Genomic DNA, 22794 nt, shown 5'->3' with positions numbered 1-22794 from the left:
ACAGCAATGATACAGTAAGCTATTAGCCACATTAAAATTTCAAGTGAAAAGGTCGAGCAAGTCGAAAGAAACTGCAAATGATGTGGATGACAAAACTCTGGTAATGACATTTTAAGTGTGTCTGTGTGTGGGGAGGGGACAGGAGGGTAGGCTGCGGCATCAGCAAGGGGGGGAGGGGAGGGCTCTGCGCCCTCTGGAAAACTTTAGAGGGGGCTCAGGCCCTGGTAGTAAGTGCCTATGAATGTGGCGATTGATGCCCAGCGAGCTGCAGAGGTGCAAAGGTCCAAACAAGTTTCTCGCATCTCCTTTCCTCTCTGCCACGCTCCTTCCATGTATATACAGTCGCGGACCGTTTATTCGGACCTCACGGGGACTGCGGAAATGTCCAAATAAACAGGTGTCCGAAAAAGCAGATTAAGAAAAAAAAAGAAAGAAACCCTTTATTTCCACGCACTCATTCGGGCTCGGCAGTAGGCTTGAAAAAATCAGGAATGCGTCATTGCATGCTGTTCTGTTTATGTGCAATCAGATAAGCCTGACTCTCGGAAAGGGTCGTACGTTCACTATAGGCGGCTGAAAGCACAGTTACTGCTTGTACACACTCCGCGTGTGACGGCAGTGTAGCACATGGTGCGTCATCTTCCGACTCGGAGTCATCGTCCAGTGGTGCAGCAGAAACCTGACGAATGATCTCGCCGTCGTCGAGTTCTGCGCATGTCAGTACAGCAGTGTCAGCACCTGTGAAAGTGTCAAATGAGACGGTGTCCGGAATAGCAATGCAACTGCTGCGCAGGTCTCTGCAGAACATTTTCGGCATCAGTAGGGAGCACATCGCAAGGCAACAAATCCTAGGCCTACCGGTACCCGCTTGCCGGCATGCCCCAGCGCAGTCTGTGCGGGCACTGTTGGCGCCATTAGACACTTGACGCGATGTTTTCGTATGCCGCGTTCAATCACCGCAACCTCGACACAGCACACAAAGCAAACACCACCATGCCGTCACACCAACACCAGTCGCACAAACGAAAAACGTGGCCTACTCGCAGCGTCGTGCACAAAGAAACAAACAAATAAGCTGCTGGATTGTCTTGACATTACTTACTAAGCTGAGACCAGAACTGCTGTAGCAACTCTATCAAACCAGGCAGAAACGATGATGATGAGCGGGGATTTCCAGTACCACCACTTCGTGGGGCAGCAAGGAGGCTCCGTCCAAAACAAAAATGTCGTTCAGCAAGTCGAACCATGCACCGGTCAGAGTCGGTGCATGGTGCTCTCGATCGAGTTGGCTCGAGGAGCGTCCGAAAAATCAGACGAGAGGTTGCAAGGTGTCCGAACTTTCAGCAGTTGTTATACATTATGGTCTATGGGGAGAATGGCGGTTCCATGAAGCAGACCGAATAATCAAGCATGTCGGAATTTTTGGAGTCCGAAAAATCAATCGGCGACTGCACACGCTCTAAAATACTTCTGTGGCGTGCAAGACAGCCACAGCAGTCTTGCAGCAGGATCAGCAGTGGGAAAGTCGAATTAAGAGGCAAAGAAAACTTCACTTTAAAAAGCTTCGCTTTAAAACAGGACAAGAAAGACTTACAGAACAATGATTTGCGCACGGCAAAATATATCAAGGACGGGGATGCTGGGCTAGGGAAGCTAAGAAGCTGCCACAAGAAACAGGTGGGAGGGCAGGTAGGAGAATGGCCTCAAGTCCACGTAGAAACAGAAATAAAGGAATTCCACAGCCACTGCACCGTTCAACAAACCGGTGATTGTTGAGTGTGAAAGTGGCTAATGGAAAAGAATGTTAGGAAGGGGGAGTGGAGTGATGGATACGAGGAGGGGGGACGCGCATAAAAGGCATCAAGAACGAAGTTGGCGGATAATTATGGACATAGGGAGAGCATCTCATCACTGCCCGATCGCTCAACACCAGACAGCCCAATAGACAGCCAAATAGACAGGTGTCAGGAGAGACGGCGCTTTTAAATCTCTCGGAGCTACTGGCCCTTATTTTACTGCGAATAACAGATGTAATTTTCATAAAGGCGTCTAAACAGGAAGCAGCCCTGCTTCGGACTGTTTGCCTCATCAGTTCGAGAGTGGGATCAAATAACAATATGCGTCGCGTGATGACTACAACACCATGATCACAAGTTACTTCCAAATATCTCTTCAAACAAGTCGGAGAGCAAGTCACCAAAAGTGAGTAAAGCTTGCATCATATGATACTATCGAAGTTATAGCGCAAAGCTTCATTCCTTTATTTTTAAATCTAGAATAAAAATTATGCAGATCCCACGCACTGTGGGAATCGATGTAAGCGAAGCTTTCCGTGCTGGATGCTTTGATTGACGATAATTAGCATTGATGATGACGGCTAAAGCTTAATTTCTTTAACGTTCAGGCTACCACGAGAGTGGTGAGTTGATGTTAAACATTACTTAGTGTGCACCATTGCTGTTTTGTCTGTGTAGTACACAGACACACAGGGAGAGGCGTTTGCTTGAGGTGTTGTGCGCCATATTTTATAACCTCTGAGAGTGTTGAGCATTGTCGTTGCCTCGTATGGCACATCGCATTGTGGCAGAAATATTAAAATTGAATTGAATTATGGGGATGTATGTGCCAAAACCACTCAGATTATGAGGCACACCATAGTGGCGGACTCGGGATTAATTTTGACACCGTGATGTTCTTTAACGTGTCCCAAAATCTAAGTGCACGTGTGTTTTCTCTTTCGCCCCCGTCGAAATGTGCCTGCCGCGATTAGGAGTAAATCCACGACCTCTAGCAACGCCATAGCCACACAGCTAATGCGGTGAGCACAGAAGTGTTGATTTGATGGTCGACCGCTTCTGTAGTGTCTCGAGGACCCTGCGGTGCGCTTTAATTAATGCGGCTCTGCTTCTGCATGCCCTGCGTAAGTTGCCTGCTTGACAAATTTGCATAGCGTTTATTCTTCAGAAATAGCAGCAGCGTACTGTACCGTACATTGAACTTAAGCTTATCCTGTGTCCCCCCAACCACTGTCGTATAGCAGTGGGGTTTCCTTGCCTTCTCATGTCACCTCCCCCTCTCTTCTGTGGGAACTGCTTCTTCTCTTCTTCTACTCCTCTCTACAGTTCTAGTAGAAAGGGAAGTGCTGCAGTTTCTGCAATGCTTCTGAGGGGAGTCACGGATAATTACAGCTGTCAAGATAGTGCACAGTCTTGTTTTTGCCTGGCCCCGTTTAATAAACGCTGTTCGGTTTTCCAAGTCATGTACCAGGTAGGTCATCAACATACATTATATATATATATGTATCAATTCGTAAATGAAATTGTAGTTTTTTTCTTTAATACCATCATTTTTAAAAATAGCGTAACGATGATAGCATAATTTGATGCGAGTGGCTGCAAAATGTGCATCCTCGTTGTTTAAGCATTCTTGTCCTGGGAGTGCTTGGAGTTTGTCTTTGCATGGTGTGCAACCCACCCACCCACCCACCCACCCACACACACACACACACCCACCTACCCACACCCACCCACACACACACACACACAGAGAGAGAGAGAGAGGGGGGGGGTCAAGGAGGGGAGGAGGGGTAGTTGTCCGCGGAGAACTGCTCCCCCAAAATAAATAAACGCCACTGTCTGCCACAACTATTGAAGTATGCTGAATGTTCAAATTATTTTTACTGTCTTTGCTGCCCCAGCCATGGCCACATTGCTCTCTTACTGTACATCTATATCCACAAGTCTACTGTGATGGGAACATAAACATATGTGCAAATGTGTCCATCAAGTACTGTTACTGTCTGCTGCAGTGGCAGACAGCAACTTTCTTGGTTCTGATCTAGAGCTAGATCTCCGGAAGAATGAACAGAAATAAGTTTGCTCATTTGTGTAATTAATCACTAGAATAAGCTTAAATATTAAATCTTTACCTAAACTTAAAGGTCACATGAAAAAAGGCCTAATTTGTTTTTAAGGAGTGCATTATTGGTAATACATGTACGTTACAACAAAACAAGTCTACATTTGTATTACTTTCAATTGACATGGGCAAAAATGCTTCAGAGATAAACAAGTACATATCCTGAGCAAAATGGTATTCTATTCAAAATAAAACTTATTGTTGGGCGAGTTGGTTCATGATGCTTCAGAAAAGATGCTGTGCCAAATACAGACAAGGACAAGAGGTTACTGACACAGTCAGTATGCCCAGGGTTATCTTACCTTCATTCCAGAAAAATCTCTTGGCATCAATACTGCTACCAAGGCATCGTTTACGAAGAAATTCTTCAGCCTTTTGTGCTGCTTTCACCAAGGCACCGCTGTTGTGCCCTACACGGCCTTCATTCTGGAATGCAAAACAAGGTAATATCACCATTCTGCATCAAACCCGAAAATATGAACTGTCCTCAGAAGTGTAACAGGAAGGTTAAAGAAAGTGGGCATGACAATGCATTGATTGATTTGTAGCGTTTATTGGCGCAAGGGCCAGATGTGGCCTAAGAGCGCCAAGCCGATGATTTGTGCTTCTCAATGATATATGAGTTTTAGTTGCGGGGAGTACATTAAACACGGCTGTATAGAGGCGTAAAAATATTCGCTAGAAAGTGCGAAATATACATGTGGTGCAATGTGGCTGTAAAAGGGCCTCAAGTTTATTCGCTCTAAAGTACGTAAAATACAAGTATATACATATTAAAAAATGACCGTGATTGATCGTGTCTGCGATGACAATAGATGTTTCACGAGATATGGATGATCAGTAAAATATTGTGACACGCTGATGAAGAAGATGTCAGCTTGGTCGGAAGAAAACGACGCTCTGGACTTCGCGCGCTGTCTACCATCTTGTCAGCCGCTACGATTATTGTAAATATCCTGTAAATATACGTCTGACTGTTTTTAAACCCGTAACAATATGTAATGGCTATAGCACTAGTGCCTCAGCAAGGCCTTGAAAGCACGGGCTGGGAGGCACGTGCTCTAGAAAATGGTTTCATTGCAGCTACGACCTCCAGGTGGAAGCCATGCTACAAGTAGCCTGGCCAAATTACATTTAAGGTGTCAGTTGCAGTTAAAAAGTTTAACATTGTTTGAAAAGTAAAAAGGGGTTCATTGCTCAGAAAGAATGCTGGGTGTAACGGTATGTGTTGGAGATAAGCGGAGGGGAAGTACTTTTTCCTTTCTGCCTCTATTTCAGTGCATTGGATAAGAACATGAATAACTGTAAGCCTGTTGCCACATTTGGTACATGTCGGAGGTTCGCTTCCCGTCAAAAGGTAGGAGTGGGTGGCGTACGTATGTCCTATTAATCTACAAAGAAGCACTTCGTTATGTCTTGGTGTTCCTTCAGATACCCAGTTCCCTAATTTTGGTTTGATAATGTGTAGCTTATTCACTACTGCATTATCCCATTGGTCCTGCCTGTACTTCCTCAGTTTTATCGTAAGAAGGGCTTAAATTCTGTTGCTGGTATGGGTTTATTCATATCCGTTTCATTAAAGGCGACTGACGTTGCAGTTTCGTCAGCAGCTACATTACCTTTTATGCCCCTATGGCCAGGTACCCAACATAGGATGATGTTTTGGTTGTACATTAGGCTAAGCATAGTTGTGTGTATAGTTCATTAAAAACAGGGTTCTTATGTTTTCGAAAACTCACTAAGGCCCTTACTACGCTTAATGAATCTGTGAAGATGATGGCCTCATTGAGATTTGTTTGTCTGATGTGCTTTACAGCTGAGAGTATCGCGTACGCTTCAGCCATAAAAATATTTGTGTCGGGATTTAGAATACCGGAGGTGGAAAAATATGGCCCAAGAGCTGCATACGCAACACCAGCAGATGATTTGGAAGCATCTGTATAAAACTCGGCACAGCAGTACTTCGCTTGGAGTTCGACAAAGTGTGACCGTATGTGTGCCTCAGGTGCACGTTTTGTTATTTTGACAAAAGAGATATTGCATTCCATGGTTTGCCATTCCCAAGGCGGTGGAAGGCAATTGGGAGGCATTAGAATATTTTCTGGGAGATGGATGTCTGTTTCTTCTGCCATTGCTTCCAAGCGTAGGCTCAAAGGAGTTCTAATATGTGAGCAGTTACTGTAAAGTCTGGCAACGGACAGGTCGCTAACGATGTAATGACATGGATGTTCGGTGTCTGATTTTACCTTAGTGTAGTATGAAAAACTTAAGAATGTTCTGCGTAAGTGCAAGGACCATTCGTTGGACTCCACGTACAGACTTTCAACAGGGCTCGTTCTAAAGGTGCCTGTTCAGTCATATACCGAGGTTGTGGACTGGGTCGAGAATCTTTAGCGCACTCTCAGTTGCGGAGTGGTACACCACGGCTCCGTAGTCGAGGCGTGATGGTACGAGACTCTTATACAAGCTAAGCAGACACTTCCTGTCACTGCCCCAGGTTGTTCGAGAGAGCAGCTTGAGGAGGTTCATGGTCTTCAGGCACTTTTCTTTAGGATATTTTAAGTGGGGAATGAAGTTAAGTTTTGTGTCCAAGATAACACCTAAGAATTTGTGTTCAAGGCTGGCAGTTAGTCTTTCTCCATTAAGGTCAATATCTGGTTGTGGTAGTACACCTGTCTTGTTTGAGAACAGGACACATGTGCTTTTTTGAGGGTTCGATCTAAAACCATTCTCCTCCGCCCACTTTGAGAATCTATTCAAGCCAAGCTGTAGCTGCCTCCCGCAAATGCTAAGGTTACACGATCTGAACCCTATCTATACATTGTCCACATAGACGGAGTAGAAGAGTGTGCGAGGTAATATGGTGTGTAGGTAAAACTCTTGCTTTGGCTAGTTGGTTCATGCTTGAATTAATAAAGGCAAGGCGCAGAAGACCAGGACTCAAGAAGAACACAAACGACAGGACCAGCGCCTTCACAACTAACTGCGTTCTTCACACAACTGTGTTCTTCTTCTTGTGGACTGCCTTTATTAATTCAATGGTGTGTAGGGAGTTCATTTTAACAATAAATAGCATACAGCTCAGTACTCCACCCTGCGGTACACCTGTCTCCTGTATGAATGGTCAAGATTGCACATTGCCAACTCTAACACGAAATGTCCTGTCACAGCGATAACTTTCAGTTATTCTCAGCAAGTTGCCGCGAATGCCCATTGCAGAAAGATCCCGAAGGATCCTGAAGCGCCACGTAGTATCATACGCCCTCTCCATGTCAAGAAACACTGATAATACAAGCTGTTTGTGGACAAATGCACCTCTGATGTACATTTCCATTCGTACAAGCTGATCTGTCGTTGATCTGCCTTCTCTGAAACCACATTGATATGGGTCTAATTTCTTGTTTATTTCTAGATAGTGGACCAGGCGACTGTTTACCATCTTCTCAAAAACTTTGCATAAGCAGCTCGTCAATGCTACAGGCCTAGAACTATTTGCCAAAGAAGGGTTCTAACCCTGTTTCAAAATGGGAATTATGATGGCCTCTTTCAAGCAGAGGGAATGTGGCCGGACGACCATATAGAATTGTAGAGACAAACAAGGTTTTTTTTTTTTGTGTTTCAGACGGCAAGTGTTTTAGCATTTCATATAGGATGTGGTCAGAACCGGGGGCAGATTTGTTGCAGCTGTTTAGGGCTGCCTGAAGCTCTGCCATGCAAAAAGGTCTATTGTATGCCTCGCATTTTGTGCTTTTCCGTTCTAATGGTTGCCCTTTTATTTGCCTTTTGTACCTTTGGAATGTTTCAGAGTAGTGCAATGAGCTGGATATCTGCTCGAAATGTGCGCCAAGAAAGTTCGCCTGATCTTCCATGCTGTCGCCTTGAGTATTCACCAAAGGCAGCGAGTAAGGCTGTCGACCCTTTATTCTATTCACTCTATTCCAAACTTTTGTTTCATCAGTGTAAGAGTTAATGTCCAATACATACTTTCTCCAACTCTCTCTTCTAGCTTGTCGCCACGTTCTCCGTCCCTGGGATTTAACCTGCTTTTCGGAGAATCCCGAAGTAAACCCCATGCCTTGTTCTGCTTCTTACGCGCTATTCGACACTTATCGTTCCACCATGGAAGACAGCATTCTGTGGACAATCCACTTGTTACAGGGATACATTTGGAGGAGGTGTCAAGGAGAAAAACCGTAAAATATTTAACCGCAGCATCTATGCTTAAAGGACACATGTCGTCCCAGGATAAAGAAGAAAGATTTTTGAACTTTTCCTAGTCAGCTGAGTCAGTTTTTCAGCGAGGTAATTGTGGAGGACATTCATTAGACATTGGTGTGCATAGAACTACAGGGAAACAGTCACTCCCGCAAGGGTTTTTAATAACTTGGTTTGAACTTGGTTAACTTGGTTTGAACTTGGAATGAACTTGGTTTAGCTTACAGTGCCTATTTGGAATCCTGTAATTGGAGTTTTGTCTTTCCTGGAGTGGTCGACAAAATCGCGCCGCTCCTTAGGCGTCAACTGCGCCTTCTGACTGGGTGTTGTGTCCATGGCCTCTTGCGAGGAACTGGACACGTGCTCTTGCTAGCGGTATGTTTTCCGTGAAGGCCTTGTCTCGGAAGACAAGGCCTTGGAGCCCACCGTCCTGGTGGTTGATGGGCTTGTCTTGACCTCTGAGCTGCGCTGACTGGTGCCAGCACTAGCAGAGGCCTCCGTTGTGGTCAAGTTCAGGAGAGGTAGGGCAGCCTTCGCTGCTCCCACCATGGGGGCGGGTGGCATTGCCGCGCGCTCGCTACGCGTGGCACTAGCGTCCGCCAAGTGCCATTGTGGTACTGCCCCCCAACATACCACTTCAGCAAAAGATGCGCTCTATGCGAATGTTGGTGAGATGCGTTGCCTTGCTTCTCTGAAAGTTATGTTTTCCTTTACCTTTATCGCAATTATTTCTTTTTCTTTCTTCCAGACTGCGCATGATCGAGAATATGCAGGGTGGCCACCATTACAATTGCTACAACGGGGCTCAGCCTTAGTCATCTGCAGAGTGATCATTGATGCCACATTTTGCACATGTTAGCCGCCCTCGGCAGCTCTGGAAAGTGTGACCAAACCTCTGGCATTTAAAACAACGTCGTGGGTTTGGGATGTACGGTCGTACTCTGATTTTGGTATATCCAGTTTCTAATGTCTCTGGTAACGTGCTAGAGCCAAAGGTAACTATCAGGTGCTTAGTTGGCAGCTCCTTGTTGTCACGTCTGATCTTTATTCTTTGTACACTTATTACGTTTTCACCCTTCCATCCTTCCAGGAGTTCTTCGGTCAAGTCCATCAAGTCAATGTCAGAAATTACACCGTTGGCCGTATTCATGGTTCGGTGTGCTGTTGCACTGACAGGAATGTCTCCAAGTTGTACAAGGTTTGTTAGCTTGTCATGTTGTGCTTTGTCTTTCAGTTCGAGTAATAGGTCCCCAATGGCCAGCTTGGTGATTTTATAGCAGCCTCCAATGGTCTCTGTGAGATACTTCGCCACAACGAATGGTGAAACCGTTCTTGCTTTCTTGTCAGGTTTATCACTGTGGACAACGTGAAATTTCGGGAAAGTCTGAGCGTCTTTTAGAAAAAACTGAAATGTAGCATCGGTGCGCCCCCTTTTAGAGGGACGATCGGTTGAGAAGGAGTTGGAAGTTCCCATGAAATATGTTGAGCATACAGCGACGATGTCAGTCACCCACCACCGAGCCCAACAAGGGGACAAGGCAGGGCATGTGGTGAAACAAGGCCTACCATGCCAACTGTACGTCGTCGCTATAACCACATATGTTATAACCAAGGTAGGTCATAGCACACCAGGTTAACCCTCGGCGCCAGGAATGTTGGAAGTTATCACAAGAAAAAGAAGAAAGGAAAGACTAAAAGAGAGAGGGAAAGACGAAGGTGTGCGAAGAGAGAGACGGGAAAAGGCGACTGCCGATTTCCTCTGGGTGGGTCAATCCAGAGGTGCCGTCTACGTGAAGCAGAGGCTAAAGAGGTGTGTTGCTTCCGCCGAGGGGCCTTAAAGGTCCAAACACTCGGCATCTGCTCAACCCCCAGGACCCTCTTTTCCCCGGACACGGCTAAGCCGTGCACAGCTACACGCGGGAGGGTCCAACCCTCATGTGCTCGGGTACGTGGTGTCGCAACACACCAAACGCCTGCTGACGCAGACGTCCCTGCAAGGCGGCATCACAATGCAATAGATGCATTTTGGCGTGCCACAATTCCGCAGGTAATCCCATTTTTCTAGAACCAAAAGTTGATATGGCTTGTACGGAGAGCTTGCTTCAATTTTAGTTACGATAAGCCCGCTGAAAGAAGAAGTTTAAATGTTCTTAGCTTTTTTTTTAAAGGAACACTAAAGGCAAATACTAAGTCGACGTGGACTGTTTAAATACCATTCCAGAAACCTTGCAACGCTTGTTTCACGCCAAGAAAAGACTTAGTTTACGAGAAAAGTGCACCTGAAGGATCTCAATGCCTTTCAAGTCTCCAGCCACCTAACCGGGTAAGTGGTGACGTTGCATACGGCATCACCACCCTTTGCTGCCGTCTGTGAGTAAAACGGCGCCCGACAGACATCGGTACCTTCTTTTTGCCCAAAACGCAAACGCAGAGCCTTGAAGGAACCGAGCCAAGACAGAGCGATGGAGTGCGGCTGCAGCTGCTTTTTGGTCCAGTGGCATAGACCGTTCGGGCATCCCACGACATCACATGGAAGTTAAATTGTCTGCTACATGCAGTTTGTATGAGTTTCGCGAGCCAGCAAAATCAGCGCAGCACTACGCGATAATGAAACTAGTGAAACACGAAAGCGTCGGTGTGACAAGCATGTGACGCCCTCTCAGGCATAATCTTCGTTGGCCCGTCAGGCAACATTGGTCACCGCACCAAATAAACACCGACACGCACGGCTGCTCGGCGGTCAGTCAATGTTCACCATCACCAACACGCTACAGAGAGTCACTATAACAGTGGGTGCCTCGAGCCACCCCTCGTTCACAAAGCCGGGCGGATTGTTACAGTGGCGATCAATGCCCACTTATCAACCCACGCCACCATGAGCGGCGAAGCACCGCCCCCCCATTCCAGCAGCCATGCCGCTGCACGGGAGGCTGGAGCCGTTCGAGGGAGATAGGTCCACCTGGGTAGTCTACGAGGAGCAAGTCCGTGTGTTCCTCCAGGCAAACGACACACCCGAAGCCAAACAGCGGGACATTTTCCTGGGCAGCTGCAGGACCCGCGTCTTCAGTCTCCTGCTCTTCAGTCTCCTGCTCAATTTCCTCAAGCCAGCCACACTGCATGTTAAGAAGTTGATTGAGTTGTTCATCATACTGAATTTGCATTTCAGCCCGGGACCGCCCATGCTAATGGAGCGTTTCCACTTCAACAACCGGAGTCGCCAGGAAGGAGAGACTTCGTTGCTGTGCTATGCGGGTTAGCGAGTGCTTGCGCCTTTGGGGACCAGCTGGACTCGTTGCTCCGGAACCGTTTCGTCTGTGGCATAAACAACCCCGCCATGCAGACGCGACTCCTGAAGCTACCCGACCCCTCGCTGGACAACGCCGTGAAGGCAGCGCTGGCGATTTAAGCTACAACCAAGGTTACCGGCGAGATTGCACGTGCGACGGGCTCACCGTCTGCGGTTAACATCATCATCATCATCATCATCATCATCAGCCTGGTTACGCCCACTGCAGGGCAAAGGCCTCTCCCATACTTCTCCAACAACCCCGGTCATGTACTAATTGCGGCCATGCCGTCCCTGCAAACTTCTTAATCTCATCCGCCCACCTAACCTTCTGCCGCCCCCTGCTACGCTTCCCTTCCCTTGGGATCCAGTCCGTAACCCTTAATGACCATCGGTTATCTTCCCTCCTCATTACATGTCCTGCCCATGCCCATTTCTTTTTCTTGATTTCAACTAAGATGTCATTAACTCGCGTTTGTTCCCTCACCCAATCTGCTCTTTTCTTATCCCTTAACGTTACACCTATCATTCTTCTTTCCATAGCTCGTTGCGTCGTCCTCAATTTGAGTAGAACCCTTTTCGTAAGCCTCCAGGTTTCTGCCCCGTACGTGAGTACTGGTAAGACACAGCTATTATACACTTTTCTCTTGAGGGATAATGGCAACCTGCTGTTCATGATCTGCGAATGCCTGCCAAACGCACCCCAGCCCATTCTTATTCTTCTGATTATTTCACTCTCATGATCTGGATCAGCAGTCACTACCTGTCCTAAGTAGATGTATTCTCTTACCACTTCCAGTGCCTCGCTACCTATCGTAAACTGCTGTTCCCTTCCGAGACTGTTAAACATTACTTTAGTTTTCTGCAGATTAATTTTTAGACCCACTCTTCTGCTTTGCCTCTCCAGGTCAGTGAGCATGCATTGCAATTGGTCCCCTGAGTTACTAAGCAAGGCAATATCATCAGCGAATCGCAAGTTACTAAGGTATTCTCCATTAATTTTTATCCCCAATTCTTCCCAATCCAGGTCTCTGAATACCTCCTGTAAACACGCTGTGAATAGCATTGGAGAGATCGTATCTCCCTGCCTGACGCCTTTCTTTATTGGGATTTTGTTGCTTTCTTTATGGAGGACTACGGTGGCTGTGGAGCCGCTATAGATATTTTTCAGTATTTTTACATACGGCTCGTCTACACCCTGATTCCTTAATGCCTCCATGACTGCTGAGGTTTCGACAGAATCAAACGCTTTCTCATAATCAATGAAAGCTATATATAAGGGTTCGTTATATTCCGCACATTTCTCTATCACCTGATTGATAGTGTGAATATGATCTATTGTTGAGTAGCCTTTACGGAATCCTGCCTGGTCCTTTGCTTGACAGAAGTCTAAGGTGTTCCTGATTCTATTTGCGATTACCTTAGTAAATATTTTGTAGGCAACGGACAGTAAGCTGATCGGTCTATAATTTTTCAAGTCTTTCGCGTCCCCTTTCTTATGGATTAGGATTATGTTAGCGTTCTTCCAAGATTCCGGTACGCTCGACGTCATGAGGCATTGCGTATACAGGGTGGCCAGTTTCTCTAGAACAATCTGCCCACCATCCTTCAACAAATCTGCTGTTACCTGATCCTCCCCAGCTGCCTTCCCCCTTTGCATTTCTCCCAAGGCTTTCTTTACTTCTTCCGGCGTTACCTTTGGGACTTCGAATTCCTCTACACTATTTTCTCTTCCATTATCGTCGTGGGTGCCACTGGTACTGTATAAATCTCTATAGAACTCCTCAGCCACTTGAACTATCTCATCCATATTAGTAATGATATTGCCGGCTTTGTCTCTTAACGCATACATCTGATTCTTGCCAATTCCTAGTTTCTTCTTCACTGTTTTTAGGCTTCCGCCATTCCTGAGAGCATGTTCAATTCTATCCATATTATACTTCCTTATGTCAGCTGTCTTACGCTTGTTGATTAACTTCGAAAGTTCTGCCAGTTCTATTCTAGCTGTAGGGTTAGAGGCTTTCATACATTGGCGTTTCTTGATCAGATCTTTCGTCGCCTGCGATAGTTTACTGGTATCCTGCCTAATCGAGTTACCACCGACTTCCATTGCACACTTCTTAATGATGCCCACAAGATTGTCATTCATTGCTTCAACACTAAGGTCCTCTTCCTGAGTTAAAGCCGAATACCTGTTCTGTAGCTTGATCTGGAATTCCTCTATTTTCCCTCTTACCGCTAACTCATTGATCGGCTTCTTATGTACCAGTTTCTTCCGTTCCCTCCTCAGGTCTAGGCTAATTCGAGTTCTTACCATCCTGTGGTCACTGCAGCGCACCTTGCCGAGCACGTCCACATCTTGTATGATGCCAGGGTTAGCGCAGAGTATGAAGTCTATTTCATTTCTAGTCTCGCCGTTCGGGCTCCTCCACGTCCACTTTCGGCTATCCCGCTTGCGGAAGAAAGTATTCATTATCCTCATATTATTCTGTTCCGCAAACTCGACTAATAACTCCCCCCTGCTATTCCTAGTGCCTATGCCATATTCCCCTACTGCCTTGTCTCCAGCCTGCTTCTTGCCTACCTTGGCATTAAAGTCGCCCATTAGTATAGTGTATTTGGTTTTCACTCTACCCATCGCCGATTCCACGTCTTCATAGAAGCATTCGACTTCCTGGTCATCATGACTGGATGTAGGGGCGTAGACCTGTACAATCTTCATTTTGTACCTCTTATTAAGTTTAACAACAAGACCTGCCACCCTCTCGTTAATGCTATAGAATTCCTGTATGTTACCAGCTATATTCTTATTAATCAGGAATCCGACTCCTAGTTGTCTTCTTTCCTCTAGGCCGCGGTAGCACAGGACGTGCCCGCTTTTTAGCACTGTATATGCTTCTTTTGGCCTCCTAACTTCACTGAGCCCTATTATATCCCATTTACTGCCCTCTAATTCCTCCAATAGCACTGCTAGACTCGCCTCACTAGATAACGTTCTAGCGTTAAACGTTGCCAGGTTCATATTCCAATGGCGGCCTGTCCGGACAGGCTGCGGTTAACAAGTTGGCGACAAAGGGCAGCGCCTGCAGTCGCTGTGGTGGTGCCCACTCCACCTCACAGTGCCAGTGCTCTCAAGCACAATGCTTCACATGTGGAAAAACTGGGCACCTGGCATGGGTATGCCAAAGGGGGAGGAAAAACGGCAGACTGCAGCAGCAGCCTGGATCCCGCCCAGGTTCAACATAAGCTCGCGGCCAGGGTAGCCATCGCAAGGGCACGTGGCGGGGATATGCGGTAGGAGGCTCAAGTTCTTCCGCGGCCAGGCTCCAAGTCGTGGCGAAGGAGCCACCAATCTTCAACATGTGACCCACAGGCCTTGTTCTGTCGTCTGTGCCCCCGTACATGCTGACTGTCGAAGTCTGCAGGCACCCCATTTCCATGGAGTTGGACACAGGGGCCAGCGTGTGAGTCATGGCCGGGAAACTGTTCAAGCATATCTTCCCTGGCGTGTCCATCGATGCTTCGGGCATGATGCTGTGCAGCCCCAGCCATTTTTCAGAGGGAGATGGACAACCTTTTCAGGGGCATGAGGTGGTGTACTTGGTCAACAACCTGGTTACCGGTACCGACGACTGGGACCACCAGCAGAACCTTCACAACGTCCTGGCCCGATTGCAGGATGCCAATCTCAAGCTGGAAAAGTGTGTTTTCCTAGACCCCAGTGTTCAGTACCTGGGACATTTCATTTCCCAGGCTGGCCTGGCTCCAGCCCCCCGGAAAGGTTGATGCTGTGCTCAAGGTGCCTAAACCCCAGAAGGAGCTTCAATGCCACCTCGGCCTCAGCAACTTCTATAGGAGTTTCCTGCCGAACCAGTCGGCGCATCTACAGCCACTCCACCTTTGGCTTCGCAATGGTCAGCAGTGAGTCTGGGAGGAGGAGCAGGATGTGGCCTTCCAGAGCAGCAAGGAGCTAATGACAAAGGTTCCAGTGCTGGTACACTTCAATGCGGCCAAGCCTGTCGTCGTGACCATGGGTGCGTCGCCGTACGGCGTGGGAGCTGTCCTGGCGCACTAGGACAAGGATGGCCAGGAATATCCAGAGTTGTTTGCTTCTCGTCAGCTTCATGCTGCAAAGCAACGTTACGGCCAGCTGGACAAGGAAGGCCTGGCCCTTATGTTCGGGGTCGAGCACTTTCACAAGTACCTGTGGGGCTGGAAGTTCAGGGCAGTCATGGTCCACAAGCCGCTGTTGCGGCTGCTAGGGCCTGACAAGGCAGTTACCGTGCAGGCATCATTTCGAGTGGTACACTGGGCCTTGAGGCTGGCGGCCTACAGCAACCAGCTGGTCTACTGTCTGGAGAAGGACCTGGGACCTGCTGATGCCCTAAGCCGCCTGTCCCTGCCAGAGGTGCCTGCTGCTGTTCCAGAGCTTGCTGAAGTGTTCATGCTAGAGCATGCATACCCGGATGTACTGTCCAGATCCGCAGTGTCACAGGCGACCAGCCAGGACCCAGTCCTGTCTCGGGGGGTCAAGAAGGTGTCCTGAGGGGAGGAGTTGGTTCAACGGGCCTATAGCCACAAGGCCGCTGAGCTGAGCCCGCAGCAGGGCTGCCTACAGTGGGGTTCCAGGATGGTGATCCCACAAAGTCGCTGGTCCAGGGTCCTGCAGTTGCTGCATGCGGGTCATCCTGGCGTGGAAAAGACCAAGATGGTGGCCTGGCCTGGACATCGCTCACATGGTGCAGGCTGGAGATTTCCGGACACAGGTTGCCCGGGTACTGTTCCAGTACCGAACCACGCCCCACGATGTCAATGACCGTGCCCCCTGTGAGCTCCTGCTGGATCGAATGGTCAATACACCCTTGGACGTCTTGCATCCGAACCTCTGATCCACAGTGCTCCTGAACCAGCTGAAGCAGAAGCTGGCTGCTGCCCGAGGGTGCCGTCCCGGGCCGTTGCCGGAGTCGGGAATTCCAGTCTTTGCCAGGAACTTCCGTCCTGGCCCACCCTGGTCTGCCGGACAGGTTGCATCTCCTGATAGCTGCTCGTCTGCATGCCAAACGGGACCATGTGGCACAGGCACGCTGATCATGTTAGGCCTCTCCTCAGGACCTGGCTTGCACCCTCGGCTGCCGCTTCAGAAGACCTGCGGCAACACCAGTCACTTCCAGCAAAGCACCGCCCACCTCGGAGGCGGCAAGTGTTGCCAGTGGTGAAGCGCCTGTTGGCCGGTGTCAAGACCGGCAGCACTCTCAAGGCTAGCCACTGTGCACCCTTTGGACAGAGTGTGGCTGGCTCAGGCAGCCCCCAGTGTTGCCACACATGGCCCGTCAACACCGGTGCCCAGACAAAGCACTCGAATGCGGAGGCCGCCGGACCGTTCCTCGCCTGGATAAGGCCGATCCACACGACGGACCAAATTGCTATTTTGGACCGTGGTCCGCGCATCACATGATAGGACGTCACCAGTTCGTGCGTACCGCCGTTGGCCCGCACAAGACCGCGACCCTCACGGTCCAACAAATCGCCGAGGCTTTTCCTGCTTCAGTTTTGGAGGCAGACCGCACGCAAACCGCAGCGATTTTGGCGTAGCCAACGAATGTTGTCCGGCAACAGAGTGTCTTCAGCGAAATCCAAGCTAGTTTTCGGCTCAGCGAAAGCCAGTCATTTCATGTCCGCCGTTCTGCTTACATGTGCGTGCAGCAGATATATTTTTTAAACACCGTATCCTCTTGGAGTGACGAGCAGGCTTTTTATTTTGTATCTCTCGTTGAGCAGTTCCCTGCTTTGTGGGAGTCGAGCAGGAATGATTACAAGATAACGCGGAAAAGCGTTAGTGTAGCTGGTTGGTCTGCTCTGTCGTCTGCTATGTGGCAGTCCGCTGTGTGGTTGTGCTCTGCGCCGGACCGCGGCAGGCCTTGACGTCACATCACGTGACCGATCGGCCTGCAGACGTGGTCCGTCATGTGGATCGACCTATAACAGGCGCTGTTGACCTGGCTGGGACATGTTATTTTTTACATTGAGCCTGGACATGAGCCTGGATATATTTTGTTTGTATTGAACAAACTAACTGGGGGTAAGGGGTGTGACAAGCATGTGACACCCCCTCAGGCATAATCATCGTTGGCCCGCCAAGCTCGGTGGGCAACATTGGTCACCGCACCAAAAAAACACCAACGAGCACAGCTGCTTGGCGGTCAGTCACCTTTCACCACCACCATGCTGCAGAGCGTCACTGTAATGGTGGGTGCCTTGAGCCCTCCCTCGTTCACAAACCCGGGCGGATCGTGACAGCGGGCGGAGTGAAGTTGAGCGAAAATGAAACCTTGCGACCGCCCATGTTCTTGTCAAGGGTAATTTCAATTTGTTCCTTTTCTAAAAAAAATGAAATAGAATTGGACAAGTAGCATTTTATTTTGTCTTACAATACAAGGATGTTTTTTGCAACGAATGGTTGAGTACTAAAGACAGAATTTAAGTGGGGAGTGCTTTCGTCATTGGCCAAGTACTTGAATGTCCCAAGGTAGTCTCTAACCATGTCCTGTATTTACCTCGATTTCTCAATTACAGTCACCGACTGATTTTTCAGACTTGAAAAATTCCGACATGCTTGATTATTCGATCTGCTTCACGGCACCGCCATTCTCCCCATAGACCATAATGTATAACAACTGCCGAAAGTTCGGACACCTTGCAACCTCTCGTCGGATTTTTCGGACGCTCCTCGAGCCAACTCGATCGAGAGCACCATGCACAGACTCTGACCGGTGCATGGTTCGACTTGCTGAACGCCATTTTTGTTTTGAACGGAGCCTCCTTGCTGCCCCACGAAGTGGCGGTACTGAAAATCCCCGCTCATCATCATCGTTTCTGCCTGGTTTGATAGAGTTGCTACAGCAGTTCTGGTCTCAGCTTAGTAAGTAATGTCAAGACAATCCAGCAGCTTATTTGTTTGTTTCTTTGTGCACGACGCTGCGAGTAGGCCACGTTTTTCGTTTGTGCGACTGGTGTTGGCGTGACGGCGTGGTGGTGTTTGCTTTGTGTGCTGTGTCGAGGTTGCGGTGATCCAATGCGGCATACGGAAACATCACATAAGTGTCTAGTGGCGCCGACTGTGCCCGCACAGACTGCGCTAGGGAATGCCGGCAAGTGGGTGCCGGGAGGCCTAGGATTTGTCGCCTTCCGATGTGCTCCCTACTGACGCTGAAGATGTTCTGCCGAGACCTACGCAGTGGTTGCATTGCGATTCCGGAAACAGCCTCATTTGACAGTTTCACAGGTGCTGACACTGCTGTACTGACATGCGCAGAACTCGACGACGACAAGATAATTCGTCAGGTTTCTGCTGCACCGCCTTACGATGACTCCGAGTTGAAAGATGATGCACCATGTGCTATGCTGCCGTCACATGCAGAGCGTGTACAAGCAGTGACTGTGCTTTCAGCTGCCTATAGTGACCGTACGACCCTCTCCGAGATTCAGGCTTATCTGATTGCGCGTAAACAGAACAGCGTGCAACGGTGCATTCACGATTTCTTCAAGCCTACTGCCGATCCCGAATAAGTGCATGGAAATAAAGGATTTCTTTTTTTTTTTTTTTTCTTAATCTGCTTTTTCGGACACCTGTTTATTTAGACATTTCCGCAGTCCCCATGAGGTTTGAATAAACAGTCAGCTACTGTATTAAGGCTCTGTTCAGAATAATGTTGACACCTTAGAGATTCTCGAGCACTATCGCTTTAGCTGGACTTAATATTTGCTTTTAGTGTCCCTTTAATTAGCAACTAATTACCATGCATCACCTGTCCCCTCGTGGTCATCACCACTGACGGCATGTCTCTGAAAGAACCATCCTTTTATTTCGTAACGGCTGTTTTTAAATATTTCTTAAGGTCTCCGTAGAAACACCCTCTGTGCGTTAAAAATAAAAATAAAATTATGGGGTTTTACGTGCCAAAACCACTTTCTGATTATGAGGCACGCCGTAGTGGGGGACTCCGGAAATTTCGACCACCTGGGGTTCTTTAACGTGCACCTAAATCTAAGTACACGGGTGTTTTCGCATTTCGCCCCCATCGAAATGCGGCCGCCGTGGCCAGGATTCGATCCCGCGACCTCGTGCTCAGCAGCCTAACACCATAGCCACTGAGCAACCACGGCGGGTCACCCTCTGTGCGTGTGTGTTCTAAAAACTATCATGACTTCTTGCCACCACCCCCCTGCCCCCCCTAGATAGAAATAATCCTGGTGTGGTTAGTCATTAGCACACCCAACTCACCAAAAATTGTTTGTTCCTCTCGGCGTTGTTGAAGTTGAACATCTTTTTAATGTTGACTAAGGCACTGAAAAAGCATGAGAGGAATACTTCAGTGGTCAGTCACAACATTCCATGCATATTACAAAAAATCCCACATACGTCTCTTTTGCCGTGATTGAATGAATTAGAAACACTTTGGCTTTCCTAGTCTTCGGATAAACTTTCAGAACCTGAAAAACGAGAATTTAAAACATTTTGTTGCACTTAAGCATGGATTTTTTGAAGTGTCACGTAGTTAAAAATAGCAGAACCAACACAACTCTACTAACCAAGGCAGGCCAGTGCAACCGCTTCCACTCCACCCAAACAACGTCATCTTCAGCAAACTCAATTTCTGTGCAAACAGGACAAATATGAGACAAAAAACAATATTACAATATCAAATAGCAGTAGCTTGTGGGAACAGCCTTTAACACAAGCAAAGTTGAAACTACACAAGATCTGTCGCACCAACTTGAGCAAAAACATAAGTGCTAATTACTGCCAAAATGGAGGACAATTAGGAAGATATCCTTTGATATATAAGCTATTTCAAAGAAGATGAAACCACAAAGCTCTAGGATGAAGTTTACTGACAGAGCCAAGGAATAACTTAAAAACGAATTATCTGCATAAATATATGTGGTACGTATACTATGTAAGCTACTTTCTGTGTGATCTTAAATAGGTTAGTCCACTTACACAGGAAACAGCTACTACTACATGAAAGCTTGTTCTCCTTACAGTAAGAGTGGTTTCGGTTCTATCTCTTGATTTCACGGCAAAGCCCTTACAATTGAGTTTTTTTTTTTTTTTTCCTGCAATGGCTGCATTTAAATTTGGTACGGTCTGTCAAAAGCATACAGCTGTATGGAGGCATATCAGCACATCCTTATGTAGGCAGGAAAGCAACTTCTTAACACGTAGGAGGCTGGATTTATCCCTGAAGACATGATAAATATTAAAGTGAAGCTTTCTCTGCGAACCCTACCGGACTTGCCTCACCGCGAATACTAGGTACTGCTACTGTTTTGCCGAATTGCTCACACATAAGAAAAAATAAAATTAATCACATGCTCAATGATGGGATCAAACCGCCCTCTTCCAGAACAGCAGCCTGATGCGCTAACCATTTGGCTACAATTGCACATACACTCCTATCGTGCCAACACCAACTAGCTCTTTGATATGATTGCCGCATTTGTCACATTGCATAGCATGGGTGCATGAGAACACATGCGCCAGTTTCCTTTACACCAAAGCCACAGGAACGAAATGGGCAAATTTATAGCATTTGATTAACTATTTCACAATAGCTCTCTTTCTCATTCACTCTCTCTCTCTCGCATACACAGATGTATGTTGGATGTGCATAATTTTGTAATTAAATTATCAACTCATCATTCACAGCACAACAGCACATCTGTGAATCAGTTAGCAGCAAGCACAGAATGGGTTCCCAGCACCTGGCGCAACTGCTTGACGTGTTCGTGTGTACGCGCGTCCCCTCTTTTTTTTTTTTTTTTTTGCCGGCCCCTCCTCTTCCTAACACACAATTTGTACAGAGAATGTGCATTCATCTAAAGGCCTTAAGGGCAACTATTATTTCTGCCTGAAATTCGGCATTTAGAATTTAAAAAAAAGACAACATGGTTAGCAGTTTGACAGGTCATATTTTGTAAGCATCCTAGAAATGTTTACTGCATTCGGCTACAAGCAGCGGATGAAACAATGGCTTGAGTGGAGACCGCAGCACAGCCGCTACTCAGTAAGTTGCACCCAGGTCGGTCCATCCCCCCCTAGTGATGTCACTGTGTGCACATGTCTATGCCTTTCTCATTTTTTGTTTCCCTGCAATGCAAACAAAATGACCCCATTACTTTTCTACCGGAAAAACGGCACATATGCAGTGCATACTTTCCTGTGGTGTGGCATCAGACACAGATGCATCATTGTCATCTTCAGAGCTCTCCCCATGCATCCTAAGATGTGAAACAAGGTTAATCAATAAGAAGAATGGTGCATGAAACATAATAGAACCATAAAACTGAGTCTGTACAGAACATTAGACTAAAATTCATGGACATTTCAAGTATTTCAATAATGCTTAAGGACAAAATGCAAAGAGGGGAAAACAAACCTTATTCGTAGACATACACTGAAATATAGTGAAATCTCCTGCTTCTTATCTACAATTCCTTGCAGTTATGTAGCTGCTGAGTTGGACCCATGCTTCAAGCTATTCAGGTCACTTTTCTAAGTTGGTTTTCCTCTTTTAGTGGTCGATCACCTTCTGGCATGATGGTTAGTATATTGTCTGAAGCTTTCCACCAGGCATTTCTAGAGCCTAGCGCTCGAAACTTAAGCCATGATGGCTGTGGTGGGCAATAGCAAAGCAACAATATTGTGGCATGGCCTGGTCACTTAATCTCACTTTCTCTAGCTCCACGATGGCAATGGGATTTAAACTAGCTTGTCTTACGTTGCTGCGAACAAGCCACATTGCAATCATTTAGCAACACTATAAAAAATATGTCAAAGATTTTTTCCCGATAGACAGTGTCCATGACATAGCCTCTAGTGGGTTCTGTAACTTCTGAGGGTTCAAAACTTGTCCCCAAGTCCAGTTTTCAAGGAATTTAAGGGGCACATTTATTTTCAAGGAGTTTTACAGGCCAGGGATGTGAATCTTTCTTCCAAATTCAAGGGTTTTCAAGGATTTCAAGGTGGCATACAAACACTGAATTAAAAGGATCCTGAACCCGCCCTCGACCTTGGTAAAAAATCATAGTCCGCGGAGAGCATACGCTACTGTGAGCACTTCAACCAAGTTTTGCAGTCGTGAGCGGCACATGGAGCTTGCAAGCAGAGCGCAAAATCAGCTTTCTCTCAAACGCTCTTTTTTCAACAGAATCCTGCTCCTCACTCTTTTCTGGATGCTTTATTTTGGAATATAGCAGATTCCCATACGCAGCTGCTATTGGCTAATAGCTGACATCAATCAAGAATGCTGCTATCAGTGCGCTTCTTCCTACTGTTACTGTGTATACTTGAGAACGTTCTGACAGCTCGTGTG

The 22794-nt window shown here is 47.2% G+C and overlaps 1 protein-coding gene across 3 annotated transcripts in view; it reads right to left on the bottom strand.

The window, feature by feature from the left end:
• LOC126547839 (uncharacterized) overlaps nt 1–22794 on the bottom strand; it is a 91522-nt gene that overhangs the window by 56961 nt on the left and 11767 nt on the right. For 2 of the 3 annotated variants that reach the window (XM_050195852.2, XM_050195853.2), the window contains exons 3-7: nt 21636–21700; nt 20009–20073; nt 19839–19909; nt 19701–19764; nt 4221–4344 (exon numbers count right to left, since the gene is read on the bottom strand). In XM_050195852.2, the coding sequence (XP_050051809.1) occupies nt 4221–4344; nt 19701–19764; nt 19839–19909; nt 20009–20073; nt 21636–21700 (389 nt within the window). Of the gene's footprint in view, nt 1–414; nt 739–4220; nt 4345–19700; nt 19765–19838; nt 19910–20008; nt 20074–21635; nt 21701–22794 lie in introns of those variants that run through there. The other variant, XM_055063682.2, reaches the window with a different exon arrangement.

This window comes from Dermacentor andersoni, chromosome 1, assembly GCF_023375885.2.
Source record: "Dermacentor andersoni chromosome 1, qqDerAnde1_hic_scaffold, whole genome shotgun sequence".
NCBI lineage: Eukaryota > Metazoa > Arthropoda > Arachnida > Ixodida > Ixodidae > Dermacentor > Dermacentor andersoni.
Note: the sequence above shows the minus strand (reverse complement) of the source record. Positions and strands in the feature narration are given on the sequence as shown.